The sequence below is a fragment of the Carex rostrata genome, chromosome 21, assembly GCF_964058835.1.
Source record: "Carex rostrata chromosome 21, lpCarRost1.2, whole genome shotgun sequence".
Classification (NCBI taxonomy): domain Eukaryota; kingdom Viridiplantae; phylum Streptophyta; class Magnoliopsida; order Poales; family Cyperaceae; genus Carex; species Carex rostrata.
In genome coordinates, this window is record NC_135938.1 from 249,649 (window position 1) to 266,642 (window position 16,994).

Genomic DNA, 16,994 nt, shown 5'->3' on the forward strand with positions numbered 1-16,994 from the left:
ATACGCTTGTGCAAGTATGAAAAGTAGAGAAATAGATTACTCTATTTAAAATTGATATTTTATAAATTTTAAATAATTTTTAATATAAAAGACAATAAAATTAGTAAATTTGTGAGTTTGTAAAATTTAGAAGGGTAAATCTGATATTATAAATTGAAGAGGAAAAATACGTAATTTTTGAAGTTTTGGAGGGGTATACATGAAATTCCTCCAAAATGAATATGAGCAGGGTTGGGTTTAGTTTAGGGTTTTGGCGGGTGGGAAGTGTGGCGACTGGCGAGAGAGATGGAAGGTCTAAGAGAGGCGAACGCAGATCTCACGGTCTTTGTACACCCATGTCTTTCCGCCGACGTGTCATATGCCGTGCGCCGCCAGCTTAGCTCCCTCCTCTTTACGTCCGTAACTCTCTCTCTCTCTCTCCCCTCCCCTCTCTCAGGAATACATCTCGGTTCTATTCTTATTTTTGAACAATACATTTTCAATTGTTTATCGTAACAAAGGAGTTCTTCTGTTAGGTATAATGAGCTTTTTGATGGCGTCTTATTATCTCATGAGTTCAGCATTCAAGACAGAAAAGCAAAAATTCTGCCTGGATTGATGCCCTTTTTCGGCGTTAAAGTTAAAGCAAAGTTATTGCTCTTTTCTCCTAAGCCACACATGATTTTAGGTTTGTGCAATTATTCTTTTATTACAAAATATTCCTTTCTGTGACTGTGATGGTCTTCTTACAGTTCTATTTTCAAACGATATAACTGATATCTGATTAGGATTTTTGGCCAACCATGTGTATCCTATTCCTTGCAAATCATAAAAAACATGTCTGTATCTACACAATGTGAAAAAACTGAGATGCCTTATATACGTCTCCCTATCTCTTTCATGAAATTGCACAAAATTATCTGAGAATGGTTTGTTTAAGAAGATTATTTTGAAAATTGGATAATGGAGTGGAAGGGTTAATTCAATAACTGTTGAAACCAGCACATATGTGCAAATTGAGGTGCCTCGTATACACCTCCTTATTTAGTTTCTTGAAATTGCACAAATTAGTCCTCCACAGTGTAAGATGAAATGTTTCAGAAGTTTATTTGAAAATTGGATAATGGAGTGTAAAGGAGCTTATTGGATATTATACACAATGATTGTTAAATGCAGCTATCAACTATCTAAGTTTGAATCAAATCATTTGGCATATTTTTCAGAAGGAAAGGTAGTCAAAGTAGGAAGAGACTCAATTCATGCAGTTGTACTTGGTTTTGCATCTGCTGCTATCTTGATAGAAGATATTCGGGACGAATTCAAGATTAAAAAGGTATAAATTTATATTTGGTATTTTTGTGAATTATTTGTAATCATGTGATTTGGATGTTACCGAAATGAACCAAAATAAAACTCAATACTATCCAATATTACAACCTTTGTTACAAAAAAAAACATATATGTTAACCCAATGAAAGCTCGATGGACAAACTCCTTAATAATATGCTAGTCTTTTTTGTAGTATTTTACGTTTACTTAATTATTATTTATTTTTTGGCACAGATAAGTGGAGTCGACGCTTTTGCTTTTGTGAGTAGATTGGACAAAAAACATGCAATAAAGGTTGGGAGCATGATAAGGTTCTCAGTTAAAAGGTACTTAAATATCAACGGCATGTACTAGTATAGTGTAACACCAATACTTGTGTTTTCTTTTCTTTTGTTTATTTGTTTGGTGGAGGGCTTTCGTGGGTGAGAGGACTTATTTGTGCTGTTAAGCAACAATGTAGGTTTTTGTACAAATAAGACAGGTGCCATGCTTAATATTATAGTTGTTTCTTAACATGAGATTCTATACTTTGGTTATTTAGTAGATATATGTGTGCACTGATTTATTTTGCTCCTACCCATATAATATTCTTTTCTGTGTTTTGAATATTTAGTGTTGATGAAGAGCTTATTCACGTGACCGGTTCACTACTTGAACCTAATACTGGTTGTCTAAGGCGGCTATGCAAACATTGGTCAGACGATGCTTCTCATGATAGGTTGGGTATATCTTTTCTGTTTCATTTTTTTCCAATAAATGAGTGTTCAAATACTTTTAGATAAACCATTACAACGAAGAAAGATGCCGGGTTTAAAAAGTAGAACATAGAAAATAGTGATATAGATTAGTATCATATCATGTCTAGTGTAACAACCTTGGTTTTGCCTGAATAACTGCACACTAAAGTTGAATTGATGCTGTAAACTGATTGTATGGTGATTCATCTTTACTGTTTTCTCTTCATATTGTTGATTTTTTCCTCTATTTGCTTTTATTATTGTCGTTGTTGTTTATGATTAATTTCAACACTATTGCAGAAGCAAAAAACGACATAGAGATGCTAAATCAAAAGAGTTAGATGCAAGTGGACCCCACAAATTGAGGAGAACTAATTCTGATGGATGATCAAAGCTTTCCCATTACCCCCTTGCTTTGTATTTGTGGTAAGTTTGCTTATTTTTTATTTCTTTTTTAATGAAAACCTCAGTGCATTGATATGGACAGCAGTCCCTAAATCTGGAAGTATGCGCTCATACTGAGTGATTTCATTCATGGTGATGCTTATAATTGTGGTGTATACCATGTAATTGAGACTGAAACTTGTTTAGGCAGATTAATATTCAGGCTAGTAGGTCATGTCAAGTTCTCATAAACACTTCTGAGGTAGAGAGATGTCTTAACAGCTATTAAGAATGACTTTTAGTTGTTGTAGGTATCCGTCTCCATTTCTCCATGTTTAAATTCAACAATTTGAGGATTTTTGAATACCAAGTTGAGCACTACTCATCTGGAAAGGATGCGTTGAAGAGGATTTTCATTTGTTGTTGTGTTTATATTCAGTGGATTGCCTGTAATTCTATTTTTGAGAGGGGGCGGGGGGTAATTAATCACTCAATTCTATTGTGTTTTGATATATTATTTTCTTTAAAAAAAAAAAAGAGAGGCAGTACCAGCCCCTTTGCTATATTACGTGCACGTAGTTGATTGGCTTTATATACAGGGTACAATGCCATTTGATTGAGTTGGGATACGACGAACTGTATGCTCATTCTGTAATGATATGTTGTAACGTAGTTGGCAGCATCATATAAAAAGTACATAAATGCACAAACGAATTACAAGCACAACAACAAAAAAACACATATTAATCTCCTGTTTTTGTACAGAAAAGAGTTGCTTTCAGCTGGATATATCAACTCTTATGGCATCAAATAGTTGACTCACAAGATCGAAGAGTTCAGAAGCTCTTCAATCTTTTCACACATCATAAAAACAAAATTGAGAAAGATAATCACAAAAAATAATAACTTAAGTTTGAATTAAATATAAGAATTATATACGTTATAACAACAAAAAAATAATTTTATCTCTATATATAGGAGCTGCTCATTTGTGTACAATCGCACAAACTGTTGAAGTTTTATTTCCAAGGTTTGACGGTGAGAAGTATCACTAGGATGATAATCAGCAGGAGAATTATAGCACAGCATGACCATTTACGTGTATTCTTTTGGCTCCGCCTGGCTTTCTGGAGTTGAACTGTACCAGATTGAACATGCTCTGCCGCATTGGTAACCTAAAATAGAAATGGACATTAGTTATCACTTTCGTATCCTCTAATAAATCCTCTTGGGAGCAAAAATATGCTAGTACATAATTTGCGAATACAGTTAGCAGATATCATGTTATATATCAAACTTGTAGTACAAAATGTTCAAGTTTTATCACTTCAATTAGCATTTGCAACAAATTTGTTCTACTAATTTGCAGTTACCTGGGTCTCAATGTCGTCAAGCAATTCTCCTTGCGCCTCCACCAACACTGACAAATCCATGAATATCTACAAAAGAATGATGAAACAACCACCAGCAATCAACATTGCAGCTCTTTACAGTTGATGAGTTTGTAAGAGCTCATTATTAAAATTTATGGGTCCATCAACAAACATCATAAATATGATATAAAATTTACACACCGATGTACATTAGGGCTTAAACTTTATTCAGATGCCATTATTTGCTAGAGAGACACTTAAACACACAAGTCCTAAAAAGGAAGTTCAATGCAACTAATACAGTAAAAACACCTGTTGTAGCTCAAGAAGTCTCTTCTCTATTCCCTTCACAGCATCATGTCTCTCTTGTATTTCCGCCACAGTATCCAAGATCTTCACAAAAATATATTTCACATAATGAGATATCAACCCAAATTTCATGGTCTTTTGAAGATGATGCCCTATTTTAACTGAGTTTGGCTAGTAGCACTTGATGTTTATCAATTTCACAATTGCCGCCCAACATTTTGGGTTATTTACAGGAACACACTCAACTACCAAAGCTAGTAAGGTGGTAGCAGAGGGGCAGGGATCACGGTCAAATGACCGCAATGAAATTTGCAAAATTGCACTGCAAGAGTTACAATTTGTAAATTCTTTTCACCAAATCAGAAACTGCTATTATTGACCCCCGTGGCAGTGAGAATGGTTTTCTCTCTACCACTGAAGATTGGTTAGACAACCTTCCAAAATATCCTACATATTAACTTACATGCTGATGTATTCCTTACATAATGTGGACTCAATAGAAATTGACCAAACTACCCCTAGATTTTTCATATTAACTGAACAAAGTTGATTCAAGTTTATACAACATTTGATCTAGCATACAAATATGCTTATCTTGAATTTAGTTTATTAGAAGCATAGATGAAACAATAAAAGGCTAATCACAGATAGGGCGAAGTTGTCAACACCTAATGGAACATATTTTAGAGCCTACCTGACAGATTGAGCGTTACTTTTGGATGTCTTAGAAAAGTTGGTTGTAAAAATGAAAGAACATTCCAGAAAAACACAGCTTTTCCCATTAAAAAAAAAAATTCTCCCACGATTATGGTACGAATATGCTGCATGCAATTTGCAAAGGAAACACCCAAGTACATATAGAGAGAGACCTGGCCACGTCCTTGCTCCTGGATAGCTTTCTTAAAAAGTTGCTCACCATCTCCAGTTTCAATTAGTTGATCAATTGTCTGTAATATACAAAAAAAGCAAACTATGTTAACGTGGAAAATTCATAAATAAGTTGCTAATAACAAAACAACTTAAAAAGTAATTTTATCTCACCTCTTCATCAGCTCTTTCACCCGTCACTGATCATTAATTTGTTCAAAATCAACGAAAAACGCAAGATTATTTAAAGCCTGAAACTTATGTATATAAATATTAAAAAGAAACAAGGAAAAAAAAATAACCTGTGTAAACTCGTCTTTCCACTACTTCTCGATATTCTAGATTGATTTTTTCCCTCAGGGTCTAAAAAAGGAATAAAAGGCCAGAAAGAAAAAGTGAGGAAAGGAAACTTGGTTGTATAATAAATATACAAATATGTACAAAGCAGAACAAAAAAGACCAGTCATTTATGGGATATCTTTAACATTCCCTGTTGATGTGGTACTTTGTGAAGATGCAACCATGACCAGTACAGTATGATACAACATAATAACTACCTAAACATTCTAGGTATTGAAGCTTAACCCAGGATTAAGCGCCTTTACCTAAATAAAACCTCCACTAAACACAAAAGAAGCCAAGAAATCTCCATGCAATTGTGAGATCAAACTTTAACCCAACAGGTATTGATTCAGTAATGTCCTATACCTCCTGTTCTGCACCAGTCATTTAACCAACTGGCACAACAGCATATCAAAGCTCTTTTAAAAAAATGACGGGCACATGTGTGTACCTGAAAATCTCCTATACGCTCTTTTAGCTTCTTTTTCAATGCTCTGAAATAATATAACAGTGCGAGATACACACAGAAGTTAGAAAATTTATCAGATATTGAAAGATTTGTTTGCCATACTACTCATCTAAATGGGAACTAGCTGTGTATACAAACAATAGCAGGCAATTTCAACCAGAAAATTTGTTTTGGCTTTTATCCATATTTGTGTAAATAGACTTGAATGGGACAGTATCGAGCTCCAGAATTGAGTTACAAGAATTGAATAAAAAGGAAACAAGGACGGTGTAATAAATAACAGAAAGGAAAAATGAAAAATAAGTATCTAACTTTCGAGAATTGAACATACACAGTGGTAGCAGTACGAGATCGGTCAACACCTGATCCTCTTTCACATCCTGGCTTTTGTCTATTTGCCTCGTTCTAACAAAAATTGGAAGGAAACAATAAGTTAGCTTAATAAATACTTGCAGAAGGGAAAAGGTAAAGAAATACTACTGCCTCAATTTAAAATTGAAATAGCAGTGCAACGTGTTTCACATAACACTAATTAGACTTGACCACGTGAACTTTTGCAACCAGCCACTCAAATTTTTAAATTCTCACAAGCAGCAACCAATCTAAATTTTCTATTGGGACATGCTAATATTAAGTTACACAGTAAAACATACATCTTCATCTAGTGCTTGCAGTTTTGACTTAGCGAGCCTCCCAATTTTAATGACCTCTTTAACATCTTTCTCCATTTTCAGCTTAATTTCTGAAATTTGTACAGCAAAGTTAGATTACAATAAAGCTCTTAATTTAAATTGAATCTGTCATACAAAGGACCCAAGTTTCTGATCCTTGTACAAGCATTTGCTTATTGGACTTGGATCCGGTTGTCATCAGCTTAGTTTACGGTAAACTTTGTTGCCTGGTTAGATTAGAATGGAAATCCAGTGTAAATCCAATAGAGAAACTTAGAGTGTCCCATCAGTACCAGTAAACACGTTGAATAATAGTTACCTTTCATGGCAGATGCCTTTGTAACCACTTTTGATTCCTCATTAGAACTCTAAAAAGAAAAAGAAAAATATAAGGCACAACATTCAAGATTTTAGCTTCGATTGGGGGGAAGGACAAGGAAAAGGAGGGAGGGAGGGAGGGGGAGAAAGAGAGAGAGAGATAACCTGAAGGTTCTTCAAAAGCTTGGTTAAGTTTTCGATAAGCTTCTCAATCTCACTAATCTAAAAGCAGGACATGAAATAATATTAGATGTTATAAATCCAGCTAGAAAATAAAATTATGAACCATTAAAGGAAAAATATACGAAGTTTTGCAACCAAAAAGGTATCCAAATCGCATGTAACTTTACAAGAGCAAAAAAAAAAAAAAAGGACATTTACTTTTTCAAAAAAGCCTTTGAGACCGGCTTCAGCAGAGTTTCTGATTCCAAGCTCGACATCTCTCTGTGTTGGTGAGTCTTCCCCCGGTGTGACAAATGTATTCTATTAAATCCAAATTAGAACAAAGCAAAAGAATGTTTCATTGGTCACATAAATCAAAGAATACTAGTGTGCTTGCATGTCCAATGAAGTGCTTCAGTGGTGTGCAACTAAAAGTACCTACACCAATCTGACTTGAGTAAATTTCAATTGTGTAATCAACCAAAATTAAGTTTAACCTTCTAAAAGTAATCAACGAGGTTACTCAATCATGCATTAAAACAGAAATAAGGTGAAAGAGGACAGAGGTACCGCCTATTTATCTAAAATTAAAATGGAAAACATAAAATTAAGAGACAATTGTTGCGATCATTTCCAATCAAATGATGCGACATAGCCGTTATCACCTAGATCAGGTAGGAAAAACTCCATTTAACAGTAGTTCCAGAAGAAAACAATATTTAGCAGCATCACCGGTACATTTGAAGTAAACAGAAGCTAGAACCTGAGCTCATAAATTATGAAAAGACGATAGAAAATAGAAAAAAAAAAAGATGATACCGAGAGAAGATTGCGCATCTTCCTTATTCAGCTAGAATCTCGAAAATGAGCTTAATCACAATGACGGAGTTTTGATCTGTCTCGTCTTGAATAAACAGAATCGGTCGCAATTTTGAAAGAGGGAAAACAAAAGTCCTCGGGGGTGGTTTTCTACTTGGAAAACCCTTACGGGCGCGAGCAATAGCTTGCACCTGGAGTAAAGTAAACCGTTCCACAAGGGAAGGGACCGGTGTTCGGCGTTCCACAAGGGAAACAGGTTAATTAATCCTCGTTTGGTGTTTGGTGTACGGTGAAAGACTCCTGGCGTAACTCGAGTTTATCGAACAACAATGGAGACTTTTGGCGGCAACGAACGAGATAGTAAGTAAGGTGCGTAGGAAACAGCCTTGTGAGTTGTGAGTGTGACTAAAAGAATAAGAAGCTGACAGGTGGGGCCTAGGCCTTGGTGCTCGGAGACCCAGACCCAGTCAAAGAAAAGAAAAGAAATAGATCTTTGCTTAAAATTAAGTCAGCCGTTCTCATCTAAAATGCGAAAGAGACCAATCTGATTTCTATTTTTCTTTTCATGGTCGCGTTCGGTTCGCGTGAGCACGTCCTAATTGACCATTTCTATCGAAAGACTTCTAGACCAAACATTTTTCTTTATTTTAAAAAAAAAATAACAAAAATTAATCACAATTATTATGTTATTTTTTTTTACCTGTCAACAAGAAATCTAAGTGACTTTGCTTTTTGGTCGAATAAAAGAAAAACGAATGCGGAGTGTTTTGTTTATGATTAAAAATAGTTGAGAAAACGTTATTTTGGGGATGTATTTTTTTCCCTTCTAATATTTAGAAGAAAATTATCAGATAAACTAATTTATTTGTTTATAGATTCTGTGACTGTTCAAATATATATCTAGAATCACGCGTCAATTCTAAATTAGGTTTACCTTTAGTCGGAATCTATTTTTATTTATGCTGGATATTTTCGCTCTAGTCAAGGTTAAAAAATAAAGATGTTTAGATTCGCACGAATATTAAAGTTGTTTATGTGAATATTAATTAATTAATAGGGTAAAAGTAAAAGTGTTGGAATGAGTATAGACTGGAATTGGTCCATGTCCATTGAAGCAATCCAGATTTGTAAAAACAAAAACTATGAATCATTGTAGGCCACAAAACAAAATGAGCCCATTAAAGCCCAGGAAACCTTTAAAGGAATCATTCCGCTGCTTTGTTTTGGTGCTCCCCTCCCTCCTTGAAAGTTGGTTTTTGCCCACACATTTTATTATATATAATATATAATATAATGTGCTTAGCTTGTTGGTGCATAACATTAATTCTTTGTCCAATGGCAATGGGACATCACATCACATCACATAGGTGCATTATTGTCGTAGGTACCGTTAAATGCTATGGCCCATAAACTGTGCTCAGTGTTTGTTTGTTTAAAACTTTAAATTAAATGCTGGAGTTAACTCAAGAAAGCTATTTAATGCAGCAGTGCAGTGCAGTGCAGGAGGGATCTGTGACTGTGAGACATATTTAATTTAATCGGAGAAAAATAGCACTGGGTCCATCTGACGTCTAAAGTTATATATTTGGATGCAATTTCGAATCACAATAATAATTACTCCACAACGGCCATGTTCAAATTTGAATTTGAATTCCTACCAACCACCATACTCTATACAGTCGAAATGGGTCTCCACAACTCAACGATTAAAGGCAATGAAGGGAAGGGAAGGGAAGGGAAGTGAGGTGACGTGCAAAAGCAAAACATATCATATGGAGAAAACAGTGCACAGTACAGTTGTCTAGATTCAACAAAACGATTGTACAATCTATATTGTACATACTGTTACTAGTAACAAATTCTAAAGCCCCTCCCAACCAAGCCATGCATTAATCCAATTAATCCAACTGCCACTTATCATATGTTGAGGCAAAATAACTACAAGAAAGAAAAGATACAGCTTCTAAGCAACTAAATCTCGGTTAATGTCACAATGGTGGCAGTGGCAGTGGCACAGTTAGATCCCTCTTGTTTTTCCCCAACCTCCACCTCCTCTTTGTCATCTAAACCTCTCAGTCCACCATTTTCATCTGGCTTCCACTCCAGTTTCCTCAAACTGGACGCCTCCATTTCATTATCTACTGAATCACATTCATCTTCGCTCATATAACTCGTATAATACGTGTGATAATTGGATGCACTTCTCTCTGTTTCACAATCACTACTTAATTCCTCCTGGTGACTACTTGCGTCTTGGTCCTCGTCAGAGTTTGCTTTTGTAAATTCTTCAGTCTTCTCCATTTCTTCATTTTCGCTGTCGTAGCAAGCCTTGTCAGAATGGCTCGATGAAGGAGACGAAGAAGAAGATGGGCAATATGGTCCGAGTGTAGCCTCCTCCCGCTCTCTTAAGGTCTTGAGAATTAGAGTTTTGAGAAAGTTCATGACTTGTACGGCATGCATTAAAGCTGTTAACGGATCTGACATCTGGTACCAAAGAAAAAAAAAAAACTAGTTCTTAGGCCCAATAAAAGAAAAACATGATTCAATGACCATGCCAGGTTTTAGTATGAGACGATAACAGTACCATCAAAGCAACGGTAAAAAAACCTGCAACTAACTGCACAAGTTCCTTTTTAAGTTTTAACCCATATAAACTGGTTACCACCTGTCAACTGATTTGTTATCTTGCTGAAGAACAATACATATTAGTTCTTTGGCCTAAGCAAAAAGGAATATGCCAGATAAGCATGCCTGGTCTACTACTGGTTGGTACAAGACAAACCCAGAAAGCAATTAATGGTAAGAAAATGTTGCTGCCAAAATTACATTTTAACCATACAACTTCTTAAATGCTTTCAGTTGGATATTTTTATTTTCTTTCTTATAAAATAATTGTTCAAAATCATATACCATTGTTGTCTACAAACCGACATCTGTGCAATGAGTGTAATCAGCCCAAACGGAGTCATTACCAACTATCCAATAGATACACATTATATTTGAAAATTATTTATTAATTTGCAGCACTTAGTTAAGTTATAATTTAGTTGTTCATTTATGATGAAAGTACCTGGGTCATGTTGGGTGCGAAAACCATGGCGATATTTCGAGCATTCATCTTGTTGTCGTCTTCTTCTTGAACGACATCAGCCATTAATTCAACAGCCCAATTTAGCAGCGCCAGTGGGGTCGGCTGGAGGAGTTTCACTAACTCCACGCATTCTTCTTCTGTGTTGCATTGCAACACCTGCTCAGGTGAGAGGCCATCTAGTACGCCTTCTGGCAGTTCTCTAAACCACGCCTGAAACCCATGTGTGGCCAATATTATGCTCATTCTATGTCCCACATTTTTTTAGAAATTTTTTTCTGTTAATCTCAATTTTCTTAGATTTTGACCTTTTTATTGGTTTTTTGGAGAGGCGAGTGTTTTTTATTTCTGATTTGCACGTAATTTGGCCTCCGGTCATTGGTATAATAGAAATAATAAAAATTGCACAAACTTCAAATTGTTCATAAAGCTTTAACACCCAAATCACAAAAATTTGTGCAAGCAATCATTTTGGAGGCAAGAATATCTTCATTTTTTCCTTTCTTTATTTCTCCTTTATATTTGGTTTTAATTGGATTGTCATCACCTGTGAATTTACTTCACAGTTCTTCCATATATTTAAAAAAAAAGATATTTAATTCCAACTTCAACTTGTAAAACCAAACAAATTTGCACCTTTATTAAGCCAGCGAGGCAATGTACATCGATATCATTGGGTACAATTCCCCTATTTAGCTGTGCTCTCACATGCTCTTCTTGACTATTCTCTGGATTTATCCTGAATATACCTTCCGCCTGATTATAGTAACAGCGCAACAAAAAAAAAAAAAAATACTGTATCATTACACAAGAAGCTTTAATAATGGTCACGGAACATACCTAATGAAAATTTGAAGGTGCCATATGGAGATATTAGTAGCACAATTTAAGGTACCAGTATGGTGCCAAACTCCGGTCATATATATCAAACTACATAACTTGTAAATAAGCTATCTTTGATGTTTTTCCACAGATTTGTAAGTATTAAAAAACAGTGCAAAAAATGTAATGAAGCAAAGTTTTGTTACTACCTTGAGACCTCCTTGGGCATATAATTTGTCTTGCATGAGCAATAGAATGGTGGGTACGGAATTTCCTTTGGAATCATATACACATTGCATGGATTCCGCTGACACGCCAAAAACACTTGCACTGGGGAGAAAATATAATTTAAGATCAATTTTTGTTCCTCAGCAAAACAGTGCATCAGCTTAAACAAAATTTATAAAGTTGCAAGGTGGATGGTCCTGTCCAACTTGGCTTTCCAAAAGGGAACTTAGGAATTATTTAATCCTTTTTTAATAAAGGAAAAGATGCATGGATTAATTATTTTACAATTTTAGAGTGGGACCAAAAAGAAACGGTCAAATAGGTAGCTTCAATGAGAATGAGAAAGTTTGAAGTTTGAATGGTTGTAAATTTCTTGAGACAATAAATGGTAATTAATGGCCCCTCTCCAATTCACAAAAGAGAGAAAGAATGATGTAATGTAAATTGTAAGCCATGTCAGAAACACGCATTATTAACTTCAACGCTCAATTTCCTCGTATTCCTTTAGGTTGGATTTTTTTTATTTTTGTAAAAATTTCATCTGAGTCGACAATCCAACTCATCTAACAGTAAATTTGAAAGAAATTAATAAAGGCTTTGGACTGCTTTCTCTCGAAATGAAAAAAGAATGAAATAAATAAATCTGACCTGGCACTGGGAGCACGGGATGGCACCTCCATTTCAAACTCAACAGGTAAACCCAAAAAGCCATTGAACCGGTCGAAGGTCACGTGTGCCACGTGGCGGACGTCCATGGGCCAGCTAATCTCCATCCCTGATAACACTGCCACGTCATCATCCTGGCGGTTGTCAAGGCGACAGGCCACGACTGATTTCCTTAGTGCCGCTATCAGTATCGCAGCCAGAGAGATTTGTTGTTCGTCCCCTTTCCCACTGTGATTTGGAGTGTCCAGTTTCTTTCCCTTAAAGCTTCTTTCCTTCCTGGGCACCCCGCTTTGGCCTCTCTCTCTCTCTCCTCCCATGCAGCCATTGTTTGATACCACCACCACCACTCCGGTCATGGTAGTGATAGATAGGGATCTGAAAATGGAGGAGAGAGAAGAGTGTGTTATTTGAGGTTGAAATCAAAGAAGAAAGGTAGAGAGAGAGAGAAGAGTGTGCAGTGGCAGTGCCTCTGCGTCTGTATTTGAACTGTTTCAAACGGGGAGCATTCTCTTTTTCGAAAAAGGGGAATGAAGGTGGCCTGGGCTGGGATGGGAAGCATTTAATATTTTAATATTAATGTGACGAATAAACGTATATATGACATTTGACTTAAACAACAACAACAGCCAACAGGGGTGTATACTGTACGGTACTGGGAATTCAAATCTGCTTCTTTTGTTAAAATTAAAAAAAAAACACTTTTTTTCTTCTATTTTAATTGTTTAAAATCTATCACACATTCAATTACATCTTAATAATTTCAATAGATTAGATTGATATAAAAAAATAAGTAATTGAAGCCATGTGATGTATTTTTAACAATTCAAATAAAAGAAAAAAAAAACTTTTTTTCTTCATAAAAGAAGCAGATTTGGATCTCTGTACTTCAGCTGATGTTTTAAATTTTATTTTTTAATGTTTTAATCGTTTAAATTACTTCATGCCATCTATATATTATTCAAAAAAAATGTACATTTTATAATATATTGCTATTTTAATAGGAGGAAAACTATTCACTCTAAAAAAGTTGATCTGTCTTAAAAAAAAATGTATCTTTCCAATTCAAAATAATAGTAAATGAATTAAAACATAAAAAATTAGTATGTAAATCATAGAGCATTTTGAATTGGCTGATCAATATTTTAAAATTAAAATTTGAAAAAACAATGTTGGGGATTGGTGTCATACATGATACGATCTATGTTGCATGGATACGGGTACGGGTATCGTGTCGGATACGACACGGGTACGGTGACACGGCAATTCTCAAAAATAGAGGATACGACACGGCTATTATATATTTATTATTTTAATTATTTTATATATTGTATTTAGATAATTAATAACTCAACTTAATAATGTATTAAATATTATAATTGCTTCATTATGACACAAGTGAAATTTGGTAGAGTGGTAAAAAGTTTTGGGGTAAAGTGGGATTTGTATCGGAGCACGCGAGTTCGATTCACGCTGGGGTAAAAAAAATTTCGCGCGGCTCACGGGGCGGGTTCACGGTGGACCAGGGCTGTGTCCAGGGCGCGTCAGGGCCGTATCCAGGCGAGTCAACAAGTATCGGAGACCGTATCTGCTGAGTAAGGACACGCCAGCTCACCTGACACGTATCGTACGCGTGTCGGTGTCGGATACGTGTCGGACACGGGTACGATAACTTCCTAGGAGTGTCAGGGTAACATAGGATACGATGAATTTAACTCTATATATTTAGGTTGCGTTTGGATCAACCAAGAATAGAGCTAATATTGGGTTACCTCCACTATTCTCAATTCTTGTTGATCCAAACATAAATTAGTAATTTGGGTTAGCTCAAGAATAGCTCTATTCTACCACTACAACAGAATAATTTTTTAGCGACCGGTATCAGCGACCGGTGCTAACGCCGGTCTCTGATAGTCATTTTTCCCCAAAAAAAAAGAAAAAAGAAAAATCAGCGGCGACCAACACTTTTCAGCGACCGGCGATGGCGCCGGTCGCTGAAAGTTTTTTTTTTTAAATCCCTGGAAGGCGCCAGAACCCTTCTTCTTCTCCGCCAAAACCCTAGCCTCCCCAAAAATTTGCTCCTCCGCGCCGTCTCCTCCTCCTCGCCGTCTTCTGGACTCACGACCAGCACCAGCCTTCTTCTCCGTGCCGTCTTCTGGACTCACAACCAGCACCGGCCAGCACCAGCCTTCTTCTCCGTGCCGTCTTCTGGACTCACGACCAGCACCACCAACGACTCGCCCAGACCGCACGCCGTGAACCGACGACACTGGTATCTTCTCTCTCTTTTCCTCGCTGATTTCTTTGTTTGTCGTGATGATTCGTAGAATTGGATTTGATAAATCGAGTGCGGATTGTTGATTTTTCCGACACGATTGAATTACTTGATTTTGGGTGTTACGCGGCTTTGATTCTTGTAACTCTGTCTCTAATTTTTGTTGCTGCCGTGTTGCTTGTGTGGTGGCAGTGTTGGTACCAATGGTACCCGTCCAGTATTGTAGATTATATAAAGCAATGGGTTTTGGTAGTTATAATTTTAGTCAAATAAATAGCTTTAATGCATGTAAGTAGGATTTTGTGTCAGTTCAATTGGATTTAAAATGAAGAATCGATGGTTAAATTGAAGAATCGATGGTTAAAATACATAAAAAAAAACATAAATGATCCTAAAAACTCTAAAATTATAAAGAAAGGTCCAAAAGTCCATGAAGGAAGACTCGGATCGCGAATCTGAACCCACAATGGGTGAAATGAATATGTAGATTGGTTTCCTTTTGGCCTTTGGGCTGTGGAGTTCCTGTCAAAATTTCAGCCCGATCCGACGGACGGATCAAAAGTTACGCCCCTTTTTGTGAAGCATGCGCAGGACCATATTGCATCAATCAGCTTATCGTTTGAAGCTGAAATTTCTCGCAATAAGTCCTCCTTGATTGTATGTCAATATTGAATTGTTGTACGATATTTGATATTAAATTCAAATCAAGCTATTATGTATGTTATGATTATTTGATATTATATTCGAATTGAGCTATTATTTGATATTATTGTTTGATCGATGTGAATGTGGAATTATATGTCATTTGTTGTCTTATTTATGTTATTTGATGTAATGTTGTATGTTGAAATGTCATGGAGAAATGTAAATAACAAAATATGCAAAAAAAAATGTTGATATAAGTATCAGCGACCGGTATTTAGGTATCAGAGACCGGTTTCACCGGTCTCAGATACCTTTTCCTGACGTCAGTAAAAAACAACTGCGACCAAAACATCTTGGTCGCAGAAAAATTATCAGCGACCGGATGACGTCATTCAGCGACCGGTGACGTCATCAGGAGGGTATTTGCGACAATGCTTTCAGCGACCGGGGTATTAGCGACCGTTTTTTACTTTCTGCGACCGTTTTGATTTTCTGCGACCGGCGCCTATACTTTCTGCGACCGGAAAAACGGTCGCAGAAAGTGGGATTTGCTGTAGTGTACTAACCCATAAAAATGTTGGGTTAGCAAGAATAGAGCTTGTGGGGTTAGTGATATTAATAAAATATTTGATTCATCTCAATTAGAGTTAGTTTAAATATTAAATTAGTATTAAATAAAATATCTGATTAGTATTAAATATAATATAATATTATATTAGATTAGTATTAAATAAACTATTAGTTTAAATATTAAATTAAATATAATATTATTTTAAAATGTAGATTAGTATTAAATAAATATAATATTAAATTAGATTAATATTAAATAAAATGTTAGATTAAATGTAATATAATATTAGTTTAGATGTTAAATGTAATATAATATTAATTTAAATAATAAATGTAATATAATATTAACTTAAATATTAAATTAGTATTAAATAACTATAATATAAAATTAGATTAATATTAAATAAAATATATATTAAATATAATATAATATAAATTTATCTATTTAATGTAATATAATATTAGTTTAAATATTAGATTAGTATTAAATAAATATAATATATGATAAGATTAGATTATTATTAAATAAAATATTATAAAATATAATATAATATTACTTTAAATATTAGATTAGTATTAAATAAAATATAATATTACTTTAAATATTAATATAAATAAAATATAAAATATCATATTACTTTAAATTTTAATTTAATATAATATTAATTTAAATATTAAATGTAATATAATATTACTTTAAATTTTAGTTTATTATTAAATAAAATATTAGATTAAATATAATATAATATTAATTTAAATAATAAATGTAATATAATATTAGTTCAAATATTAGATTAGTATTAAATAAAATATTAAATTAGCAATAAATAAATATAATATAATATTTAAATAGATTAGTATTAAATAAAATATTCGATTAGTATTAAAAAATATTAGGTTAAATGTAATATAATATTAGTCTAAATATGAAATGAAATAAAATA

The 16,994-nt window shown here is 34.6% G+C and overlaps 3 protein-coding genes across 3 annotated transcripts; 1 reads left to right on the top strand and 2 right to left on the bottom strand.

Annotated features, from left to right (window-relative positions):
• Positions 1 to 239: 239 nt before the first annotated feature.
• LOC144573236 (DNA-directed RNA polymerase) lies at positions 240 to 3,040 on the top strand. The gene is made up of 7 exons (XM_078322960.1): positions 240 to 395; positions 516 to 667; positions 1,203 to 1,312; positions 1,543 to 1,634; positions 1,922 to 2,026; positions 2,346 to 2,471; positions 2,741 to 3,040. The coding sequence occupies exons 1-6, from the start codon at positions 286 to 288 to the stop codon at positions 2,431 to 2,433; spliced, it is 657 nt and encodes a 218-aa protein (XP_078179086.1). The 5' UTR covers positions 240 to 285; the 3' UTR covers positions 2,434 to 2,471; positions 2,741 to 3,040.
• Positions 3,041 to 3,329: 289 nt separating this feature from the next.
• LOC144573347 (syntaxin-132-like) lies at positions 3,330 to 8,002 on the bottom strand. The gene is made up of 13 exons (XM_078323103.1): positions 7,760 to 8,002; positions 7,160 to 7,261; positions 6,944 to 7,000; positions 6,780 to 6,828; positions 6,443 to 6,531; positions 6,121 to 6,194; positions 5,772 to 5,814; positions 5,281 to 5,341; positions 5,153 to 5,178; positions 4,981 to 5,058; positions 4,115 to 4,195; positions 3,803 to 3,868; positions 3,330 to 3,604 (listed from the first exon to the last, which is right to left on the bottom strand). Exons 1-13 carry the CDS (start codon positions 7,775 to 7,777, stop codon positions 3,449 to 3,451), a joined length of 900 nt encoding a protein of 299 aa, XP_078179229.1. The 5' UTR covers positions 7,778 to 8,002; the 3' UTR covers positions 3,330 to 3,448.
• A 1,697-nt stretch (positions 8,003 to 9,699) lies between these two features.
• Positions 9,700 to 13,007, bottom strand: LOC144573346 (rho GTPase-activating protein 2-like). The gene is made up of 5 exons (XM_078323101.1): positions 12,546 to 13,007; positions 11,879 to 11,999; positions 11,484 to 11,603; positions 10,830 to 11,060; positions 9,700 to 10,243 (listed from the first exon to the last, which is right to left on the bottom strand). The coding sequence occupies exons 1-5, from the start codon at positions 12,917 to 12,919 to the stop codon at positions 9,731 to 9,733; spliced, it is 1,359 nt and encodes a 452-aa protein (XP_078179227.1). The 5' UTR covers positions 12,920 to 13,007; the 3' UTR covers positions 9,700 to 9,730.
• Between the last annotated feature and the right edge of the window lie 3,987 nt (positions 13,008 to 16,994).